A 24759-nucleotide genomic window follows, 5' to 3' on the forward strand; every position below is an offset into this window, starting at 1 on the left:
ATTTTACTCAAGGAAAAAAACAACAAGAGGGCATGAAAAAAAAAAAATCTGTTCTCTGCTTTTGACTTGTTCCTAGGATTCAGCATCCCACCCGCTCTGTGGGATGACGCAGTGTGCCAGATCCCGACTGCTCCAGTCAGCGCGTCAAGCAGCCATAGCCCTCCCCACACAATCACCCTCTTGTCAGAGGCAGCTGGCACCCTCCCTGCACATGCTGACAGCATCACTGCCTGGAGGACTGCACCCCTTTGGGGCAGGTCTTCTCCTCTTGGAGCAAGGCAGCAAGGCATGAGGAGGGCAGGCCGTGTTAGGCAGCTAACAAACAAGAAGCTCTTGTGTTATTCCCTCCCCCTCCTGCCCCCAAAAGCACAGAGAGAATGCGGACAGGGGAAAAGATGCTCTTCTGCTTGCAGCAGCAGCATGGCTTTGCCTGGGAGTACAGCCAGCAGGACAACTCCAGGCCACCCGTTTATGGAAGTTTAAAAGTCAAATGAACAGTTCACTGCTGCCCAATTCACAATGGGGTTACTTACGGCTGAGCAGCATTTTAACAAAGATTCTAAGATGAGGAATAGTTTGCCTCCCTCTGCCAATGCTCACAGGTTTACCCAGACTCCCAGTTCTGTTTTCCTTTGAATCCCAGGGCACCCTCCCTCTTCTCCAAAATGAATTGTCTTCTCCTGTGTAAAATAGGCTGACACAAACCAGCTCCCTTCCCCACTCAGCTGTGGGGTAGGAGAGGAGGGAGAGGGATCTTCAGAATAAACTTTCTTTCCCATCTTCACTTCCTGCAAAAAGTTGGCTTCTGCCTCAAACCAGTGTATTGAGTAATGTATTATTACCCTGATCTGCAGCATCAAGAAAGGCAGGGGTTCTTTTCCTCCACGTTTTTGAACTTCACAGATGTAGAAGAAGCCAGATCACATGAGATAAATGTTCAGCAAATTGCTCCATGCAGCCTGACACTCACCTTTTCTGCCCTTCCCAAAGCTCCAGTAGATAAACTTGCAGCACTACCTTTTCAAGAAGGCACTCAGGAAGTATGACCCTTGAAATTAAATCTTCTGCTTAAGAAAACTTTAAGCCAGACTTACAAGTAGACTACAAACAGTGATAGAGCACCAGCACACCTGCCTGATCAACAATGCTGACCACACCGTTTGCTTGAGAGATACCTGCTGATAGCTGAGATATCTGTTGCCCAGAAGTGCTTTGAAGTGATGCTTAGCTTTTCTTCTCTACAACCACAAAACAATCCTCTACTGAAGTGCAAATTCAGTAATATGGGATGGTACTCGCCAGCTAATGGCAACGAATGAACATTTCTCATGGTGCACCTAGCAGTCTGGTAACACCTTGATGCACAATAATTTAACTCTCCAGAAGTCTCTGTGGTTACCCCAAACCCTAATTCTTGGTTTCAGCCTATTATTTATTTATTTCTTAAATTAAAAGAATTTACACAACACACCCACAGCCATTTCCCAACCAGCTTTATCTTGCAACTGTGCCTCACAGGTGGTAAGGAGGTGAAAGCACTGCTGCTTCTTTACACTTTACATAGTCAGGCCTATGACTGACCTCCTCTAGTTTTCCTCTAGAAACCACACTGCTTAGAAAAAAAGCCAAACTGAACCAAAACCCAAACCCTTTGCAAAATAATACCAAGGTGGGAGCTGCAAAAAGGATGAAAAGTGTCACAACCTACAAGTGCCTTTGCTTCCTTTGAACAGATTTAATAAGATAATAAGTTACTGTTTTCTGTAAATGGTTATTTTATGCAGATTAGAAGAGGTGGCAAAGTACAGAGTGTGCAAAACACTGAATGAAGTGCAGCAGTAACAAGAAATAAGGTCCTGTTCGAATTTTGAAGAAGGCTTCAACATGTGCTACCTGCAGTCCTGAAAAATCTCACCTTAATGAGGAGTCACGGGTATTACTGAACTACATCTGCAGCTAAACTGAAAACACCTTCAGTTTAGCTAATGCCCCTTAACCCCCGGAGTTTCTCTCTTTCTAGAACAATATCTGAAAAAAAGAAAGCTTATTAGGGAAAAAAAGGACTTTACGTTCCTTGTACACCACTATTGTTGTGGCCACAGTGGGTCTTCCCTCTGACCTCTTCTCACAGGAAAAGGACAGTGCAGTCACCACCTGCCCTTCCTGCTGCATACACATACCTCTAGTCCTACACATGCTTGGGATTAGCTGACAATTCCTATTTATTCAAAGACTATTTATTGCTACAACTCCACATTGCATTGGTATAAGTGCCTACTATTTTCCACCCACTATTTTTTGGTTGTTGTTTTTGGGGGCTTTTTTTTTTTTTTTTTTAAGTCTGAGCCAGTTCTTTCACCTCTTAGGAAATACGACACTCCTGTATGAACAGTAATTCCTTCAGGAGGGAAAACAGGGAACTGTTTCCTAAAAGAGCTCATCTTGCCTTCTGCCATGAGAATCATGGAGGTGCAAAGGGACAGATTTTTGAACCACCAAGAAGTCAGGAGAGGTTCTACCAACTGCTACAGTCTCCCTTGCAAAACTCATGGAGGTTCTTTCCCTGAAGAGAAGAGCAGGACACGGAGGAATATGTCTTATCAATGGTTTAGCAGGTTAGTTAACTGCACAATTCATATTCTGGTTAAAAAGCCAATCACTAGGTCAGAGTACAACATGTACGTTCTTAAACTAGCAAGTGAGGTGACACAGTGACTCACTCTGCAACTATTCTGCCACGTTTGTGATAGAAAGCACAAGTTGCAGCATAAATCTATGGGAACCATAGTGTCAAGGAGAGAAATGGGCCTAAGTTTTGGGCTTTGTGGACTGTATAACAATTACATTTATGGACTATTAGGGCAAACATCTGATGCTACAGGATACTGTGATACCTAGAGACCCAGGTACTGTACTGGAAGACCTAACGGGTGAGAACACATGTTGGGACAAGGAGACAACCTGCACCATCCTTGCTGCCTTCAGCTCACTGTCATCTGCAGCAACAAAGAACAGAACAAACAGCAAAGAAGATCACCAGGGAATGGTACTTGGCATTCAGGCTGTGCTCCTACATAAAGAAACTGGGAGCCACAGACAAAACCCAAGTAATACTAGTCACAAAATGACAAGAACCTCCTGAATCCAGATTGTGTTATGCTATTTCCCTCATGCCAAGCTCTGAAGCTTAGGCACCTCCTGAGCAGTGTGCTGAAGCACACCAGTATCTCACACGCTACTTTCCTGTATTAGCAAATGGTCACATACTGGTATGTGCCAAACACTATAGGATTGAGTACATGCAGTGCTGCTTAACACACAATCTTTTCATGAATAGCCTGTAGCCCCTCATTGTTCTCAATATATTGGAACTTTACATGAATACACACAATACCTTTTGGGTGGCAAAAAGGAGACAATAGGTACTTCAGTGGAATACTGAACCTTCCCTTTACTATTTTAAGTTTGAAGCCATTTGGCGTCTTCAAAGACAAAAGGGCAAACACTGCATATAATAGGTTGCTACAAAACGTTTTAAACATACCTTGCTGCAAAAACCCCACCACATTACATCTGGATTTTCACCAGTTTCATGTTACAGGGGTGAGTGACCAAGTTTGTTATGTGAACTTCCATAAATAAGCTTGATAGTCCCAGTGGTCACAGTAGTGAACTCTAGGTATTTTACTGTCTGCACCTCTTCTAGTATCTTCCAAATGCTGCTGACTCCCAGGAGCTGACCATGATATCACTGACCATGATATGACTGATATCACCTGATAAGAAACAGAGCAGGGACAACAGGGTGAGCAAAGTCAGCACTTACCAAGCACAATGACCACAGTCTTCAGGAGGCTCATCATGGTGTCCCGATTTCTGCGGGGTCCAGAACTGTGTCTGGACATTCTCATAGTCCTTTGGCGAACGTACCCAAAGATGTGAGCATATAGGACCACCATGACCACAAAAGTGACCAGGTTGAAAATAGCCCAGAAGACCAGGTAGGAGTCACTATAGAGCGGTGCCATGTTGGAGCAGTGAGTGATATCACAAATACAGTTCCATCCGACACTTGGTATGGCACCCATGACGATGGCCATAGTCCAGATAACAACAATTACGACGACCACTCGGCGGTTGCTCATCCGAGTATGCAGCTGCATTCGGAAAACTGTAATGTGCCGCTCAATAGCAATGGCCAACAAATTGGCTACAGAGGCTGTCAGACTGGTATCAATGAGACCCTGACGGAGAAGCCAGGTGCTTACAGTCAGTCTTCTAGTGTTGGGTCCTGTGTTGAACATTAAGTAAAAGTAGGCCAGTCCTGCAAAAAAGTCCGCAGCAGCTAAGTTGGCCATTAAGTAATAAATAGGAAAGTGGAATCGGCGGTTGACATAAATAGCCACCATAACCAAGAGGTTGGCCAGCATTATGAAGATGCAGACGGTAATCCCCAGTCCCATTACAAGCTTGCTGACAGTGTTCCATTCAGTGGCTAGATATTTTCCACTTCGGTTATAAAAGAAGGCAATGGTTTCATTGTAGTAGCACTGTGGTTCGCTCATGGCTGTGGACTGAAGGAAGAGGGGAAAAAAAAGAGAGAGAGAAAAAAAAAAGAATGACATCAGAACTGAAAACATATGACTGCCTCCATGGATGAGACATGCATGGAGAGCGGGGAGGGGGACAGGAAAGGAATACGCTTCAGAACAAACTTATTTTTTCAGACCAAGTGGCATTCCACAACTCACAAACAATTGCTCTGAGGAATCTAGTAACGGCAACCAGATTAGAAACAACCAGAAATGGTTCCATCTGCTCTGGAAGCCAGCATGATTTCTAATGTAGTTGTAAATTGCATAGAAAATGAGCTTCTGGCCAAGTAGACCTGCTGAAAGATTCAGTTAAAGGGAAAGGCATGCAATTCATAATTAAAAAAGTTAACTCTGCTAGACACCTTATTTATGTTATCAGTGCATAAAACTGTTGTTTGTCTGTAGAGGAAGAATAACTTTTCAAAGAGGAGGAAATGTGCATTACATTCCCAAGCAGGTTTTAATTCATTCCATCATGGCTACTCCTTCTTGTCCTGTCTTAAAAAGGGGGAAGAACACCCTAAATAAAGATTGTTGGTATGCGCTGAGACTGTGAATTACCAGGGACAATGTATATCCATAAAGCACGGAGTGCTTTTATGAGCAATAAAGGAAGCATGACATAGCATTTCTATGAGCATCAGCCACGTTTCTAGAAATAGTTTGAAATACACAATGCTTTTAAGTATAACTCACCAGAACTGACTTATTCCAATATGAAGTAGAAGTGAGCCAAGAAATAAGAAAAGTAGTATTTGGCTTAACTAGTGTTAAAAACGTCCAACCTTATTTCCTGCATTAAATATTGTGATGGCTATGTCAGAGAACACGATTCATTTTCTTTGCAGAGTACTCTGCTGAGAACAGCTAGGGGGGCAACAAAGAAGCCCATATTCCACCAGAATGTGGAAGTTTTGGATAAAACTGTTGGCTCATAAGAAAATGCCTAATGAGTTTCTTTTCTCAGCTCCATTCAATTACACAAGGTGCAATTCCCAAAAGGCAAACCTTAAGAACAGAAATCCTTCTGAATAATATCCTGGTTCCTTGTATAGCATGGATAAACAACAAGGATGTAAAAACAATAATTTAAAAAAAAATCAAACCAAGAAACACATGTCAAAAGGTCTCTTTCTACAAGAACTGCCTTTGCCCGTCTGCTTTTACTGCTCTGGAACTCTATCAACTAAACTTGAATTTTTACAAAAACCAGACCAGTTTTAGCAATGCAGGTAAGAAGCCTAGTCAAAGAACAGATCAACGACACTAAAAGACCGTACTTTCTTCCCATTAAAACATACAAATGAAACCATATGTTTTGGACAGCTCCAGTTACCCTGCAGGAAGTGCTACAGCTAACCTAACCTTCTTGTTGAAAACAAAAATGTACAGAATTCGTAACTGGAATCAAGTGAAAATACTATCTGATAAAGATCTCCTTAGAATTACCCAAAGCTATTTCTGTTTCTTTTCATTTCTACATTTGTCAATGCAATTCAGCCAATGCCAATGAAGCAATATACAAAACCTTCCACCTATATCCCAAATGGACTACGTGACATTTAAATCTGTGTTAAAGGCCTTTTGAGAAAGATTTTACCTCCAGCCTAAACATCGACCAGAAACATCTGCAGGCCCAGGATAATATAAAGTTAGAGTAAAAAGTATTTCTCAGCACAGTGAGTATAATACTTTTATTGTTCCTCTAGGATACATCCACCCTTTTTTTTTGTTTTTAAGCCTTTTAGCATTAATTATTTAAGAAATCTTAGAAGTTCTCATGTAGGATCTCTCTGTTGCATATAAAAAAATTTACTTATAAGGGATATTTAACAAAAGGAGACCTAGCTACAAGACATCTGGCTTTAATTCTTTAGTTAAAGACCTTGTAGTAATAACAGGTCAAGTATAAGAATCCTTGAGGGAGAGAGGAAGTCGTATGAATGAATTAGTGGCCCTTATAAAAGCTTGCCAACATCTGCATTAATTATGTAATGCACAGGGTTTTCAGTTGCTGTAGGACTAGCTGGATGCAGGATCTAGTGGATATTTGTGATCTTGAATAAATTTTCTTTGACTATGTATTTTTTGCTCTGTTTTTTTCTTTCAGGCGTCTGCTGCCCATATGTAATGATTCCTACTCCACTGCTGCTCCTGTGGAAAGAGGCCTGCTACACCAGGAAAAACATGTACTTTAATTCAGAAATTTAAAATGTGGCAGGTATTATGCTTTCACTTTCTTTGTCCTTCTAATTTTCTTTGTGTTTCTGTTTTGCACATGGGCTTAGAATGTTTAAAATGAATATAAATTACTCCCTGATTATGTAATATTCTCCCCTAGCTTTTCGTATGAAATCTGAAACAAAATATAACAAAAAATTTGACTTATTCACAAAATGCCAAGCCAAGGCTGAACGTATGTACATACATAAGAGTATGCAAAATGCTACAGAGTCAGACTTATTGAATTTAAAAGCATGACAGCACTCGAGCAATCTCAGGGATGTTAGCATGAGGCTCACTTGCTGCTTCTTTCATTTTGAAGACAGAAAAACAAAATGCTGTGCTCATGTAAGGGATTTTGGAGAAGTTTTGTTTTTAAGGCATTCTAATCTAAAACCCGCGATCTCCTTTAAAAGTAATCTTTTCACCCCCAAGGGAAAGAAGAGCAGAAGATGAGATAGTTTGCTGACAAAAGTTCAAACAGGGGACTTCCAGATGATCAGCTTTCTCAGATGCCAGTGTATATCTTAAAGGAAGGTTTTGACCTCCCGGGTCACAAACATAAAAATCCCAAGGCATCACATTTAGCTGTGATGCTGACTGGAAAGGCTCAAGCAGGACAGAAATGCAAGGTGTCTCTCAGTACTGAAAGTGTTAACATACCACAGAGGCATATGCAAGCAGGCAGACCCCATTCCCTCTCCTGCCCCTGCAGGAAAAGGGGCAGGGAAGTTTATATTTTAATTTCCTGAAGTTTCACTCAGTGTGTTTCACTGCCTGTGTAAGCCAGATGTGTGGTGCCCGGAGATTTACCTCATCCATTCAGTATATCTCAACAGAAGTTTTAAACAAACCGAGCTGCAAATTGCCCATGTTAACTAAACCTCTAGGATGCATCTGTGTGGAAGAAAACACTGACTTATAAACCAACAAGACAGATAAAGAAAAACGGAGTAAAAGCAGACTAAAAGCAAAGTCTCCTCTTGCCATGTGATGTTGACTCAAGACACAGTTGTCCCAAATCAAAGAACAAGAAAATCACAGGTACATGGAGTTAAATGTCTTATTATCATGAGACGTAGTTGTAACCACAGCGCAGTGCACAGACCAGGAAATTTGGTGCCTGGACTTAATAAACAAAACCCACTCTCCTTCTGCAATTAGTCATTCAAGTCACCTTAGCACTGGCCTTTTCAGGCACTATTTGCCTGGTTGTCTCCTTTCCTCTGGTTGTATGGGATCACACCACAGGGGTGCCAGTGGAAACACTGGGAAGAAGAGCCCACGTAAGCTTTCCCATGTTTTCTGCTTGATTCATCCTGCTTCTGCCCCACCTCTGCATCACACCCTAAAGAACACGGTGCGGGTTTGGATCCACAGTAGCTTGACCATGGGATGTCCTTGAGCAGCCCATTACTACCTGCCCCCCGCTCAGGGCAGAGACCAGAGAGGAGAAAACAGTCTGCCTGCAACAGGAAGGTGAAAGGGGATCTCTGGATCCTGCCAGCTCCATGGTGAGTGACAGCTCACCTGGTGAGGGCTGCTCAGGAGAGAGATGGAGAGATGCTCAGGGTGGAAAACAAACATCAAAAAGTTTTCCAATACCACTGATGCATACTGCCTAAAAAAAGCATTAATTAGCACAAGGTGCCTGAGGTGAAGACGATCCAGTTTACCTTCTGCCATCGCAGACTTTGGAGAGTTCCTTGATCCACCTAACAAAAAAAGGCGGGCCCCTATCTCCCCACCCCCAGTATCCATGGGTGCATTTATTTCTTGCTGAGAGAAACAGAGTGGAACATTCTTTGAATACTAAGGTCTGAGTTTTACAGCATTTTTCAAACTTGTAAGCCACAAGAATGAGTCCATATCCAGGAAATCTCTTAAAAATATCTTAACCCTAAACTCTCCAAACACACTCTTTTCCTCTTTTTTTTGTCCTTTGCTGAATTAACCTCCACATGCCACTGTTTTCTTACCCAGAACACAGAGGAGATGAAAAATTAATTTTTCTAATACTGGTGTAGTAAACTAAGACTACAAAACTGTAATAACTATCTTATATCTTTACATTTAGTGCAGCAGTGAACGGAAATCAGTACCACTGTGTTCAACTTAGATAAATCTCTTAAATTTACCAACATACCAGAAGGGATCAAGCTGGAAAACTTCAGGGAACTGCCAAATTCAAAATCCCCAAAGAAGGGTATAAATTAAGAATATCTTTAAAATAAGGATAAGCAAGTAAGTATAGGCATAATTGAATCAATATGTAAATACTTCGTCAACCCACAACTGCTAAACATGGGGTTTACGAAAGTAAAGTTGTAACAGATGAGAAAAAAATTCCAATTCGCAAAAAACCATTTCTCTATTACCTAATGAAAAACACAGAGTACTTTTCAAACTGCAAAACATGAAAGAAAAGCTTTAAAATAAAGCGGAAAAGATGTGTTTCCTTTAAAGATAACAGTAGAAGTTAAAAAAAAAAAAAAATCATAAAGTCACAAGACAAGGATGTTGATTCATTATAGTTTTATGCACAGATATATTTTTCAGTTGCACAATGAAAGTATGAAACCGCATCACCAACATAGAATGGCTCCTCCTCTTCAGAATTGCATCTTTCAAAGCAACCATTCTATGGACTTAAAGATAAACGTACCTAATAAGATGTGGTACTTCTGTCACAACAGGTTACTTCATTTCACTAGACTCACTCTGCCCTTCACAAAGCTGACAAGACAGGAGGAAATTAATCTCTCTGCAAGGGGATCCCTTTAACGCTATTACAACATGCTAAATCATAAAGTTACTTAAGGATCATGTGGCAAGAGCTAGTGAATCCAGTAATTTTTAGGATGCTTTTGTAGCAGACTGTATTACTACAGAGTCTTGGAGCTGACAAATGTCCCAACTACTAGAAACTGAACTGGGAATTTCTCTGTATCCTACAGTTTATACCTGCAAGCGTAACCCAACATATCTCAGTGTATTAAAGAGACCCAGCCACTAGCAACAGTGTGAAAAGAGGTATAGTTGACAAGTGACACAGATCCCAATGGTTAACTATGATTATGACCTCCACAGATTGGCTAAAAAACCAGAGAGGTTGTTGACCTTCCAAAATTCTGCAAGCAAAAGGAGATTTAAGAAATTAAAAGCTAGAAGAATAGGGAAAAAAAAAAAAAAAGACAGAATGAATTCATCTGTCCACAACTGGGCCAGCAATTCAGACATGAAGGTTTTCCAGTGGAGGAAAAAATGAAGATGCATCAGGGCATAGTTCTGCATAATCACATCCTCACTTACATTGCTAGAATGGCATATATATGTTGATTAATAAGGATTTATTTTTATTCTGCCACCCTATCTCTGACTTGCAAGCTTCTCTCAAAGGGAGGTCCCCACTGTAATGTGGAGATATTGCAAAGATAAAGTAATTGGCTGTGGCGCAGGTAGAGCATATTGAGCCCAAATTGGATACTTAAGCCCAAGTGTTCCATACAAAGTACAGAAAGGGCTTCTGCAAAGCTCTTGAAACTTCTTTTCCTTCTGGGGTAGCTTTCACAACAAGCTGAGCTTCACAAACACTAGCCAAACATGGGCACAGGCTCAACACTTTGTGGCTTTGTGGGAGACACAGGAAGACAACTATATTCCATCACCTCATTTAGTGACTGAAATATTCCACCTCTTATGCCTTCAGAAAAAGTCTTTGCCATGATGCTGACTGGGGGGGCTACGCTATTTTGCCCAGTTCACCCCCAGTGCCCACCTGCCTTACCCCGCACATCACCGACAGACATCCAAACTGCTGTGAGTCCCTGAACGCTGCTGCGAGGATGAGTGCAGTGCAGGACAGATCTTTGTCAAAGACCCCCACCTTGGGAGGAGTTTTCTAGAGAGAGGTGCAGCACACAGTGTCCTATCCATTCACTTCAGAAGCCAGAGTGCAAGCAGTCAGAGGGGAAAAAAATCTGCACCCATAACATCTTAAATGAGTTTTCATGCATAATGACTTACAACATGCATCTTTTAGGTCCAGTTAGGTGCTCACTAAGCCAAACTGGGAGTTAATTATTAGCTACAACAGCTCAAAGACTGTGATTTTATGCTGAAGAAATCCTACGGGCTATTAGGGCTACTTCCACCTCCAGCACACACCTCCCATCACTCCTCACCAATCAAGCCAGCAAAGCAAGCACTTGGGAGAGTTTAGCCTACAAACAGAATGCTTATGTTAATGAGCATAGCAAATTTCATTTTGAGACTGGAAATAGAGATTTACAGATGGTAATAAGATGACTATTCTGTGTTTATAATAGCAAATACATTTTTTTCATGAAATACACATTAGACAATTTGGGTTTCTTTTGCTTTGATGTACTGAAATATTTGTGAAATATATAAACAGAAGATAGAAAAATCTTTGTCTCAGAGCTTTAGAAACAATGGGGTCTCCATAAGTAACTTGTTCACACAGTACTTACTGCCTGTAAGGCAGTATTAGTCTACTTTAAATAAAATGGAGATGCATTTTGAACCTACAGTAGTCTCATATAGTAAAATAATTTTATAAAAAAGTGTACTGGTGTTTTATTTTCCCCTGTGATGTCTGTAACTGGGTGGATATACTTTAAATCACAAATTGTTTTTTCCAGACTCACCATTTCCTTTTGTTCTCTTGTTTACCATATTTACCACCACCAGAGCCCTGTTTTGGTAACAAGACTAATTTGTTTATTCAGCTCAAGGGGGATAAAAAAAATCCACACACTTGTTGACTGCAGAAATTTGGGCACCAAATCCAAAACACAAATTGTGTTGCGCTTTGTTGGGGAAAGGGGTGACAACAGCTGTGCCATCCCTCAGCAGTCTGTTCTCAAACATATTATGAAAAGGATAGCCGATCTGTGGCAATGACAGTTTAAGTCTCTCCCACTCCAATTCAAACAAAATGAGGAGAAAATAGAGTTGTATTCAATGGCACAGAGTGGGAGAAGTGGTTTTTGGCTCTGGCCATGAAAGGCCACTCCAATGGAAACTGCTCTGGATTTCTCTTTGGAACAGCTGCAAGGCAGTGTTTAAATGTACTCATTTGTTTCCAGTATTTGGCTGGTAGGATCCACTGCTGGCAAAAGCAAAGAGAGACTGATGAATTTTTGTTGTTTTCTTGTTTTAAACATTTCTGAGGCACTGTTGGAAGTCCCTGATTCATTAAGTAACTGAAGCTCAAATCATTACTTCTTCAAAGCTTTTACTGCAGAATTCAATTCATGCCATTCACAAAGAGAGAAAATACTAATCACTTCAGAGAGTACTTTCATCAGTATGGGTCACCACTTGTGATGTTTCTTTTTTTGCAAACAACAAAGCCCTCTGGGATGCTAAATGCTTCTTACAGAATTATTTAACTTTGATAATGCATTAAACAGACTAGTCAGGTTTCTATGAGATCATTTTACTTATCCATATTTGAGGTATAAAGTCATAACAAGTACACAAAATATCTCCAAATTAAAAATCAAAAAGTTCTGCTACATCTTTAGGAACAGAACAGTTTATCTAATCAGAAACCACTAAATTTTGATTTATTGTGACTAACTTTACAGAGTTTTTTGCCTTACCATGAAATCCCATGGCAAAAAACTCAAAGCATATTTGGAAAATTTTTGTTTTATTGACTTCTTTGACATTTTGTGAATGCCGTTTTGTAATTGTTTTCTATTTCAGATCACAGCTACGGACAGTTAAACTACCTTGAAACTTTATTTACTCTACACCTGTACACATCACCAAGATGCCTGTGCTCTTAATCTCCATTTGTGTTTGGTTACAAGATTTTGGGGGTGGAAAGGAAGAGGGGAGATTTGGGTAAGTCAGTGCACTGGGAGGGTGTGAAGAAACATGACTGTGGCAAATGCGTTGCTTCAATAGTGAGGAGCACCAGAAGCAGGTCCTATGTTGACACACTAGCAGTAAGAATATTTAAAACAGTACTAGCAATTTCACATCTGGTACCAAGAAGTGGCTTCCAAAAACTTTTTCAAAATGTGAATCTTTTACCTGGCTCAGAAGATAAATCTTGGGGAAAATACCGTTTACCACTAAATTAAGAGGAAGTTCTCTTATTGTAGTGCCACCATGAGCATCTGTAAGATTGAACTCCAAGCAAAAACCTATCAGAGGGAGCTCTGGCTTACAAAAGGTTCTCCTGAGGTCTCTGAGATTCTCTCCCAAGGGAAATAAGCTTGTTTGCCTGGCACAGTTAAAGGACTGATGATAAGTAGAAGAGTATTTATTACTGCAATGTATAAACATATGTGCAAGTACATATATAGGTATAGAAAACAGATAGTATTTACTTCTAAGTCTAAATTGACCAAATGTGAAGGAAACCAACTATGCTGGCAATGACAAAGGAAAGTTTAAAGATAAAGGATTAAAAAAAAAAATAAAGAAAGTTTCAAGTAAAGTAGCAAAATTCTTTTCGCTACTAATATGCCATCTAGCTCACGCAAAAGGCATGCAAAGTTACTTCCAAGTTTAAAAAAAAAAAATCCTTCCTTAAAACATTAGTCTCTAAATGACTTCTGCAGCACGCCATGGCATCTCCTCAATTTTAAAAGGCAAAATAATGTCCTCTGCGGGGGGGGGAAAAAAGTATTTTAATTGATGTTATTTTCTAAACTGTATCCAAAAATTCATTTATATGTCAACACAAACATGAAAGGTGAAAGCCCATGCAATCCAAGTATGGAAAGTGCTTTACTTCAATATTTAATCTAGCAATTGTCTCTTTACATATGTATGTCACTATGTCCTTGTCTGTTAAAAAGGTCTGCCTTTCTCTCAGAAACATACACATGGCTCCCAGCAGACTGTCTGGAGATGTTACTCTTTATATATGACTGAAGACTTGTATCAGCTGTCATATCCACAATAGTTTACTGAAATCTGTGGGAATTCATCCAAGCATTTAAGTCTTCTCATACAGATACCAATTTTGAGCCTTTTAAAACACGAGGATGAGAGAATGGTATTTTTTCGACCAATCTCCCACACTGAAATACCATCTTTCCTTCACTTGTTGTTGTCATTTCTTTCTGGCTCCCAAGTCAAATCTTATTGAAGCACACTTTCTAAAACTTGAGTGTGGAGGGAGACCTCTAGATTACTAATCAATGACCAGAACCATCTATTCGGTTCTAGTCTTTGGCCTAGTGATACAAGTCCAGGCAGAATTTATTCAGCAAAAGCTCCCCACAGACCCAGGACATGTGCATTTATTCAACACAACAGAATGGTGACCATGCTGATCACTTTACATGTGATAGCTTTTCTTCCACTCATTCTCACCCTACAGCTGCTCTTATTCTCCCTTTGAGAAGGAATTTGTCCTGAACAATCCTTAGATACACACAAACATGAAATGCAGTGCAGTCAAGCAAACCACATGAGTGGAATCTCCTTGGAATAGAGGGTGGTGGCTGGGTTTCTGATATGGTAAGGCCTGGCAAATTGACTACACTGGACCACTGCCACAAACACAGCAAAGCAAGAGCTACATACTCACCATGGTAGAGGCAACAACTGGCCGGCTGGCTAGCAACATACCCTGTAAACCATTGCCACTGCTTGGAACACCAGCTCAGGCCTTCAGTGACACATTTTGTGGCGACATGGTACCCCGGAGGGAATCGAATCAGACAATGGGACTCATTTTCAAAATAACCTCATAAAGTCTTGGGCAAAGAAACACAACATTGAGTGGATATATCACAGCCCTTATCACCCACAAGCCTCTGTGAAGATTCAGAGGTATAATGGACTGCTGAAGACTATGTTAAGAGCATTAGGTAATGGGGCATGGAAGCACTGGGATGCAGATTTAGCAGAAGCCACCTGGCTGGTTAACGCTGGAGGATCTGCTGACTGCCCTGGTCCTACCCAAACAAAATCCCTACATGCTGCGGGAGGAGATACGGTCCCTGCACTACACATAGGGAAGTGGCTGGGGAAGTCAGTGTGGACTTCTCCTCTCACTAGAGCAAACTCATTTGTGGGATTGTCTTTGCCCAAGGACCTGGGTGTACTTGGTGGGTAATGACTTGATGAGTAATAAGAAAGGATGGGGAGACCTGGTGTGTGCCTCAAGGAGATTTAATCTTGGCGGAAAATAATCTGTGGTATAAGTTGTATGGTGCAGGAAGTAAAGTAGTGGGAATGACATGAACTGATGAGGAACGAATTTTGTGAAGAGCAAGGAGAACGCGATGACAACCCAGTCTGAGCTGGTGTCGGTGCCCAATGACCAAGTATACCACTTCTGTCCTGACCACTTATCCCAATGGAAGGGAGATTTGGAGGGATGAAGCAAGCTTATGAGACAGGAAAATAGTATCTATCTGTGAAAGGGCAGGGGACAGTAGTTAATGAAGAATACAAAGGAACAGTAGATGAATGATGTGGGATCTGAGTATGACATAAATGGTGTGGAATAAGGGGTGGAGACTGTATTGGGTCTGGCTGAGCTGGAGCTCATTTCCCTGTAATAGCCCCCATAGTGCTGCTGCACTTTGCAGTGATAGCTGGAAAGGTGTTGATAGCGCACCAGTGTTTTGGCTATTGCTCAGCAGCACCAGACCAGCCAGCACCAGCACAGCATCAGCGCTGTCTCTCCAACATTCCTGCCTCCATCAAGGGGCTGGGGGTGGGCAAGGTCCAGGGAGGGGTCACAACCAGGCCAGCTGACCCAAACTGACCAAAGCAATATTCCATGGCATATGATGTCAGCTCAGATACAAAAGCTGAGGGAGGGAAGGAGGAGGAGCAGGGTCATTGGTCATTTTACCGTGTTTGCCTTCCAGAGCAGCCGCTCCACCCGCTGAAGCCCTGCTTCCCGGGAAGTGGCTGAGCATCACTCACCAATGGGAAGCAGAGATTAATTTATTTTCTCTTCACTTATACATACACAAACTTTTGCTTTTTTTATTGCTTTAGTAAACAGCCTTATCTCAACATAAGAGTTGTTTTCCGTATTATTTTTCTCTTCCCTGTTCCCTTGGGAAGGAGATTGATAGAGTGGCTTGGTGGGCAGCTGGTGCCCAGCCAAGGTCAACCCACCGCACTCATACATAAAGAAGGCTCTGAAGAGGCAGACTGTAAAGAGAGGGGTGCAAATGTGCAGTGGTGGCCTGGCAGAGCCTTTCCCCAGAAAGAGGGAGGAGTCTGGCAATAGCTATGCAGCCTGGGACAGAAGCATGCAGCATCTACCTCCTACCAGGTATTCTGTTGTGCTGTAAAGAAACTAAATTCTTCTGGGACCTTAACAAAGACTCAAAAAGCAAGAAACATGCTTTTAAAATACACTAGGTCTCCATTTGAAACACAGGAAGAAGAGTAGCACAAAGAAGTTTCTCCAAAGCAGACTTTGGATTCAGCTCATATCACATCATCACCCAGTAGTGGACATGTTTTTTCCTAATCTCACAGAGTCTAGGGATCCTTGAAATACGGCACTTCTCAGTGCATATTGCTGAGAGCTATAGTCTCCTCAGCCAAAGAATCCCCAGCAAACAAGAATTTAAAAAAAGGCAAATTCTTTTTGTCCAGTTTTCCAAATGTCCAGTTTTCTGATATCTACCTTAATTAATTGTGGTGCCTTTTTCAGTAAAATACACCTCTTAAATGTTTTAAATTGTAACAGGCACTTGGGTCTCTGTGAAGTCAAAAGCACTTTGAAAATGCTTTTCTGAAATGAAATCTTGACTGTTATGAGCATTTCCTTTTCTTTTTGTAGTTTTTACTTTTTATAGAAAACTCAAGTACTTGGTGTTCAGTACGTGAAGCTAAGAAATCACTTTTATAAATGAGTCTGAAAGACACAGTGGATTCATGAAAGCAAGATTAGTGTGTTAGTAATTCTAAATGTGTTACTAATTCTACTACTGTTTTTCACTTAAAACTTTTCTGATTAAGAACACTGAACTTGAAATTTCCTTTGGTATTAGTCCAACTTATCCACATTACAGCCTCTATTTTGTATTTATTAGGCACAGTAAAAATCAAGCTGTAGTGCAGTCATCACCTACATGGAGTCAATAAAGATCATATTTTGCCATATATATATATGCTTCTACAAATAGTAGTATAACACAGCAATGTCATGTGTAACAGTATAACAACACTCTTAGTAAGTGATGAGTGTCTTTGATACAGTATTCCAGGAAATATTTCCCTGATGACTCAAAATGACAGAGGAGAAAATGCTAGTATTTAATGAGGAAATAAGAAAGAGGTCTAATCAGTTCACCTGCTAGAGTTTTATCGTGGTCTACTCACCTCAATCACCTCAGGTTGGGACATCATGGAGGATGGCACCAAATTGGTGGGGATATCCATGGTAGCTCAAAATGTCCCTGCTGTCCTTGCACTGTTCCTCTGCACCAGCAAGCTCTTGTAGGAACACAGAAGCCCTTCCTCAGACTGTAGTCATACTGATATTTATTCCTAACAGGAAGGGAAAAAAAACAAACTGTTGAGAATAACAAGAGAACTGGGTGGGCAGTCAACACACAAGACCCTGGGCTGCTGCAAAACCAGTCTGAGTTTGTACAGCCCCACTTGCTGACATGACCACTCACAACAGATTTGCAGAAGTTTCAAAGGGGATACTGGAGTTTGTTCCAGAATAGGAAGAAAATTCACTTCACCACACAAACTAGGATCACACAAAATGAATTCAGCAAGAAGGCTAATGCACAGACCGCTCCCAGATTTGCAACAAAATATGGTCACCTACAGAACATTGGAACTGTGTTGACCTTTTCCCCCACAACAAAAGAAAAAAGAAAACCCCCACAAATTAATACTCATAGAATTTCTTGCCGGAATACATTTATTCTCTCAATAATTATTGTTCTACAGTTCAGTGATCACATGAACTTTTCTTCTTTGTTAAGAAAAACACCTTATACATTATGACTTAAAAATATAACACCCTTCTTTCCAGGTAGCCACAAATTTGCAGTATGTTAAATATACTGAACTGTAAAATTTAATCAGCTGATTCAATAGAATGACGTTATCTCCACAGCTATCATGTTTATCAAGGTCAGTCCAGCTTCCACAGATATGTTCTACTTTTTTCTTTTTCTACTCCTGTGTGCAAAGAAAACAAACAAAAAGGTGGAGGGGGAAACCCCTGTAAATGTCCAAGATATTAATCCCATTTAAAAATTCTAGTCTAAGACTACGGCTGCTTTTTTCCCTTAGACAGACCAGACATATACAGCACAACCCACAAATTAGTCACCATGGAAAGGATTTTTGAGAGACACCTATTGCTCTCTGTATCTATCACTTCCTATTCTGCAAGTCATGGCAGAAATCTACTCATACAAAGTGTTACCTGCATCGAATAAACACACCAAAAATTACTCCAAACTTCGGTGGTATTTTTCAAACTGAGGCCATGCTATAGTTACACAGACAATGCCAGTAACTTTCCTGGCCACAAGTTCATTTTTTCACAGGCAACACTTACTTACCAAGCCAAGAAAGAACAGATAAGTGCTGTAGGAAAGTTATGCTTCACATGCTTTTCTGATTCAGTTATGTCTTTTTTTTTTGGTCTTGTTAATTTAAACTCAGTCTTTGCACGCCACTGTGGAAATTATTCCTCCTTCTTAAAAAGCATCATCTTGAAATGCCTGCTTCTCATTTCAACACATCCCCACATGCCTTACGTCACATGTAGCTGTCTCATCTTCCAAGCTCTAGGATCACTTTTTCCATCTTTATATAGCTTTCCAGTGACCCCTATTCTTTCCTACTCAGTTCTTGCTAGTAACCATTCATTCTTTCCACTCCCTCCTCCAAATTTCTACTACTATACTCATGGGGAGGGCAGAAAATGGAGACGTAGCATCTCTCCAAGATAGCCTTCACAAAGTCAAAGAACAAAGAAAACCTTTGGGCTTCCCGTTCCCTTCCAAAAATGAGAGTTGAACTAATTTTCTGAAATTCACTAATTTTTCCACGGATGGATGGGGGAACAGATAGCATCACCTTGGAATTCTGACTTAGGGAAGCTTCTGCAACTTGATTTTCAGTAGAACTCTATCAACAGCCTGAAAATCCTCAACCAGCATATCTTTACTGTCTTGTGAGCTGTTGCAGTTGTAACTTAAATAACATCTCAGAAGACTTTTTTTCTGTTCATCTCATAGCATGCTTAAAAGCAGCAGTTTCACTGCACCTACTTTACAACAGGTCATTGCTAGTTTATTTTAAAATCTTTTCTCTTAATCCTGAAATGCTGCCATTTTTGGATAATGAAGGTGGAGAAAAAATTACAGTTGAAGCTGCCTTTAAGGAATACTGTCTAAACCAAAACCAGAGGTATGCTTAGAATCCTGTCTGTCAAACAAAAAGGAGAGAAAACAAACATTTTTACTAGGGAGCATCATAAAGAAGAAAAAACCCGAAAAACTAAGAAAAAAAAATCTGAAGTCTGTTTAGCCTTTAGCTAGCTCTGTGTACTTCAAGTAGAACACAAATGCCAGAAAAAGCTTAACCCATAAAATCCAATGAGTGTTTAATGCAGTTGAGAGAAGAAATATGCCTGTAGTCATTTTTCTACATGAAGTGGTAAAAATTTCCTAAGCCTATGATCATTTCTTGTTTCCCCTTCTACACCTATATTTTCATTGCTTGTATTTCACTGATGTCTCAATTTGGCTAGGGAAAAGGAAAGCTCTTATGCAAACAGCTTTCATTCCAACCTTCTGATTACGACATACACAACGATAAACACTTTCTGCCAAATGGTTAGGCTCATAAAAGCATTCTAGCCAAAAAAAGGGTCAGCCTGTACAAAAGAACTCTCCCCCCACTCCCCACCTGCCTCATCATCTTCAGCAATAAAAAAATACAAGAGGGGACTGTGATTTCACAGCAGTGCTGGAACAGGCAGACTCCATTTAAGCAAATAAAAGTGGCTCCTAACTTAATACCTATGTAAGTTTAGGGTGCAGCCCTGTGTTTTCAAGAACTGCAAATAAAGGGAACAGGATCCTCAAATTAACTTCACTAAAGGAATTATGAAAAGAAATGTAATTTCTTTTTAAAAATAAATTCTGAAAAACAAAAGCACAGGAGTAGCTTCTTATTAATGAGATTTTGATACCTTGCTACACTGCAGAGCATTGAAAAAAATCCCCAAATTTGGAAGCAGATTCACATGTCCCAAAGACTGGAACTGCCAGTGGTGCAGGCAAATACCACTTAATGTACTCTTCTCTTGATAGACACTGCTGTCTTTACTGAGTACATTTAGAGAACTGCAAACTGGGGAAACACGTTGGATCAGGATCTAAAATTCATAAAATGAAAATGATAAAATTTCTGATTGTCTGTGAAGGAATGCATCCTCACCAAATAAAACATTCTGCTCTCTGATATGCCATGATTAAGCATCATGCTTTGTGGATCAGCTGTCTGATATAACAGAAAAGAGGAACCATGCAGTCTTGTCATTACTTGGAGTACTTAGGAGAAATGCAATTGTGCATTACAAGCGTCTTCTTGAAGGAGCTGTTTTCGGAAAATCCATTACAAAACCCAGTGACTAAAGTCATTACCCTTTTTCCTCCCCAGTTCCTTGAACAGCGCACTGGTGATCTGCAAATTTGCAGTAATAGAGCAGTACCAATGACTTCTGCATCACTGAGTATCTCATCTGGGGCCACAAATATACATTGCTCCCCTCCACTAAGGTTCTGGGACAGAATGGAAAACTGGATTTTCACACCCTGTGCTGTCTCCTGTGTCAGACAATTCCAGGTCTCCTGCATTATTGCCTTCTTTCAGCTTTGGTTTCCTGCATCTGTATGAGAGTGCCTTTTGGTATCACTTTGTCTTGACTTCACAGACTTCAAGTTTCTGGATTACATGACTCTGAAGATGGTGATACTGTGACCTTGAAGCTGTTAAGTGCAATTTAGCTAAACAAAGCTACCCTTACTGCACTGGTGAATAAAAACTTAGCTTACAGTATAAAGTACTAATTGATCCCAGATGGATAGGTCCTGTAAACTCATCAAAGAAAATAAAACATTTGAACACCATGTAAAAAAGGTGAGAAAGTAAGAAAAAGATCTCACATAAATGACACACTTCCAGATGTCCCATCTGAATTTTTGGCATCTGAAAGTATTCATTTGGCATCACTCACTTCTGGCAGCCTTCACTAAACAATCCTGCTCGCAATTAATTTGTTCAACTCACAAATAAATGCATCATCCCACCATGGCAGCCTTGCCATCACAAATAAAAACGAATGCCATCCAGGGAAGAGCAGCAGCATTGATTTGTCCTGCCTAGCATTTCATTTTGCTACTTGTTAAAATGATAGTGGTAGCACAAACTTTTAGTTACCTACTATGGACTCATGGAGGTGTTTTCCTACTGTCCCAAATTGAGATAAGAACAATTTAAAGCAATGAGATAAGAATATGAACAGTTAACAGCAACAACATTAAAATTAATAACGTAAGTATACAAAAAGAGGGTGACTTACATGCTAAAGTGCTCAAAGACCAACCTGGTGCCATGCTGCACCTGAGACAATGAACTGTGCACAGACCCTCTGTGCCCATATGGTTTTTTTCTGACTGCAAACCCCCTCACTCTTTCTTGGAAGCAAGATACCCTTACTTCCAGCCCCCTGCGGTGATGTCCGTGGGGTAGAACAACCACCTAGGCATGCCCACAGGCTCCAAGCTCTGACCCCTCACAACTACTGTGAGGAAATTAAGTCTGTCTTGGCCAAAAACCAAGCACTTTACACCCCTTATTCTATGCCATCTGCATCATGCCCAGATCCTACACTTTGCAACTTTACATACATACATATATAAGTATACACAAACACAGTATCATTTCCATAGTCAGTGGCTGTCCCTCCAAGATGTCTGTTGTGTCATTTAGTCCATGACTGTAGGATCTATGAGGATCTCACAACTGGTGTATCTGGAGCATCCATAATCATTGCCCATGGTAGTTACGGCATATAGCGGCAGCGTCATTGAGCAACCAATACTATATAATTCAACATTACAGACTGTTCCCACCCAAAACTCAAATCTTGAGGTACACACCATGTTCCCCCATCCCTCTGCATTACCCACCAAGTACACTCAGGTCCTTGAACAAAATAAAATCCCATGGATGGGTTTGCCTTTTCTTGAGGCAGCACTAACCTAAACTGTCTTCCCTTACACACTTCTCTTATGTGCCACAAGAACTTTATCCTCTTCTACAGTACGTGGAGGTTTTGACTGGGCAGGGCCAGCTCAATTGGTAGTGCCTCTAGTGTTAACGAACCAGTGGCCTTCACTAAATGTAGATCCCAATGTTTGAAGGTCCCACACCCATTGCTTTCAATGTAGTTTTTAGCAGTTCAGTGCACTGTTCAATTTTTGCAGAGACTGGGGCACGATAGGGACTATGATACACCCACTTAATCCCATGCTCTCTGGGCCAGGTGTCTGTTTTTGAAATGAGTCCCATTGTCAGACTCGATTCTCTCAGGGGTACCATGCCTCCAAAGGACTTGCTTTTCCAGGCCCAGGATGGTGTTCCGGGCAGTAGCATGAGGCACAGGGTAGGTCTTCAACCATCCTGTGGTGGCTTCTACCATCGTGAGCACACAGCGCTTGCCTTGGCGTGTTTGAGGCAGTGTGATGTAATCAATCTGCCAGGCCTCCCCATATTTGTATTTGGACCATCACCCACCATACCACAGAGGCTTCACCCTCTTGGCCTGCTTGATCGCAGCGCATGTCTCACAGTCATGGATCACCTGGGAGATACTGTCCATGGTTAAATCCACACCTAGATCATGAGCCCATCTGAGTGTTGCATCTCTTTTCTGATGATCAGAGGCATCATGGGCCCACTGAGCCAGAAATAATTCCTGTTGCCAGTCCAGATCCACCCAAGACACTTTAACCTTGGCAGTTCATCCACCTGTCTGCTGTTGCAATGTTCTTCACAAGCCTGACTCTTGGATGCCTGTGAATCTACAAGACATATTTTTACCACCACCTCCTCTACTCAGGCAGAGATGTCGTGCTACAATTCGGAAGTCCAGATGGGTTTCCCTCTGTGCTGCCAACTGGCCTTTTTCCACTGTTCCACCCAACCCCACACAGCATTTGCCACCATCCACAAGTCAGTGTAAAGGGTAGCACACTGGCCATTTCTCTCATTTAGCGATATCCAAAGCCAGATGGACAGCTTTAAGCTCTGCAACCTGACTTGATCCAACTTTTCCCTCAACAGTTTTGCAACTTGTAATATAGGACTCCATACAGCAGCTTTTCATTTTTGACATATCCCTACGATATGGCACAAACTATCAGTAAAGAGAGAGTATAGCTTCTCATTTCCAGGTAGCTGATTATGTGGTAGGGCCTCCTCAGGACGTCACCACCTCCTCCTCCTCCTCTTCTGATGATAATCTGAAATTTTTGCCTTTGGGCCAGAGCATGATGACTTGTAGCGATTTCGATTTCCTATTTGAGCTCACGTTGTGATCAAGCGCAACCCACTTACTCCATGTAGCATCAGTGGCATGAAGTGTGGAAGGAACTTCCCCTTTGAACATTCAGCCCAGCACTGGGCAGTAGGGGTGCCAGGAGGAGCCATACTTCGGTATCTCTTCTGAAGCAGATTGATTCCCTTCCTAAGCTGCCAGATACTTTTTTCCAGACTGCGTGCAGCATGTCTTGGATCCTTTGTATCCCCAACTTCAGAACCCCAGGGGTTGTCCTTGAGTCTTCCCAGGTACTTCTTGTGAGAGACTCCAGGAAGATCCATTCTCCCTGGCTGCGGTGTAGAGCACACTTCTTACATCTTGTCCTATCCTGACTGGCCCAAGGGCTACTGCATGAACAATCTCCTGTTTAATTTGCTCAAAACCTTCTTGTTGTTCAGGATCCCACTTGAAATCACCCCTCTTCCACGTCATGTGATAGAGAGGGCTTACAATCTGACTCTACTCTGGAATATGGAACCTCCAAAAAACCACAATGCGTAGGAAAGTCTGAATTTCCTTCTTGCTGGTTGGTGGGGACACAGCTGCTATTTTGTTGATTACACCCACTGGAAACTGATGAAGTCCATCTTGCCATTTTACTCCTAAAAACTGAATTTCCTGGGCAGTTCCCTTGATTTTACTTTATCAAAAACCAGGGCATCACCAAAGCATTAGGACAAGCCAAAATAATTTAAGTTTTGAGGAATACATTTAATGCAGGTAGCTCAGTGTGTGCAGTTTGCAAGCTGAGCTGCCTGCATTTACTGTGTTCCTCAGTGGAAGTGGTTATGATCTTTACAATTTCCTCCTAATTCTGCCCTCTCTCTGTTCCATGGGGTGTTGTATCTGCAAATGAGGATAACCTCCTGCACTCTGTTCAATACTTAAAAGAGCTGCAAAAAGGTAATAGTTGCAATTCAGTATTGGGCAAAAGAAGCAGAAAATAAATAAAAGAGGGGATTTCCAGACAGATGGTGTGGCCCATTGTTATACTCTTGCCTTGAAGTTCTTCTGACAACAGTGACTGATTTTTTTCCACTTAATGAGACTCTGTACCATCTCCCCATCAAGTTTCTGATGTCTCAGCAAAGAGACTACCCTTTCTCCTGCCTCAGCACATGCACTAACAGTTTGGAAGCTAGCACAAAATTAACTGTCCCAGTCAAACTTTGCTGATCACGTGTGTTTGAATACACACATTTTACAATACAAATTCTGCACATTGGTTGGTATCAGCCAGGCTCTATCACCTGACACCCCTCTCCAGAAAGCAGGATAAAGAGTGTCATCATGTCCACTATTACCATGGCAATAAGTATTGGAATACTACTA

General features: G+C 41.2%; 1 protein-coding gene across 1 annotated transcript in view; it reads right to left on the bottom strand.

Moving 5' to 3' along the window:
• Positions 1-24759, bottom strand: part of LPAR1 (lysophosphatidic acid receptor 1) — a 74480-nt gene that overhangs the window by 31937 nt on the left and 17784 nt on the right. Inside the window, exons 2-3 of the mRNA XM_008629168.2 lie at positions 17166-17333; positions 3827-4574 (exon numbers count right to left, since the gene is read on the bottom strand). Coding sequence (XP_008627390.1) covers positions 3827-4574; positions 17166-17225 — 808 coding nt within the window. The 5' untranslated portion in view covers positions 17226-17333. The remainder of the gene's footprint in view (positions 1-3826; positions 4575-17165; positions 17334-24759) is intronic.

This window comes from Corvus brachyrhynchos, unplaced genomic scaffold (assembly GCF_000691975.1).
Source record: "Corvus brachyrhynchos isolate BGI_N302 unplaced genomic scaffold, ASM69197v1 scaffold90, whole genome shotgun sequence".
Taxonomy (NCBI): domain Eukaryota; kingdom Metazoa; phylum Chordata; class Aves; order Passeriformes; family Corvidae; genus Corvus; species Corvus brachyrhynchos.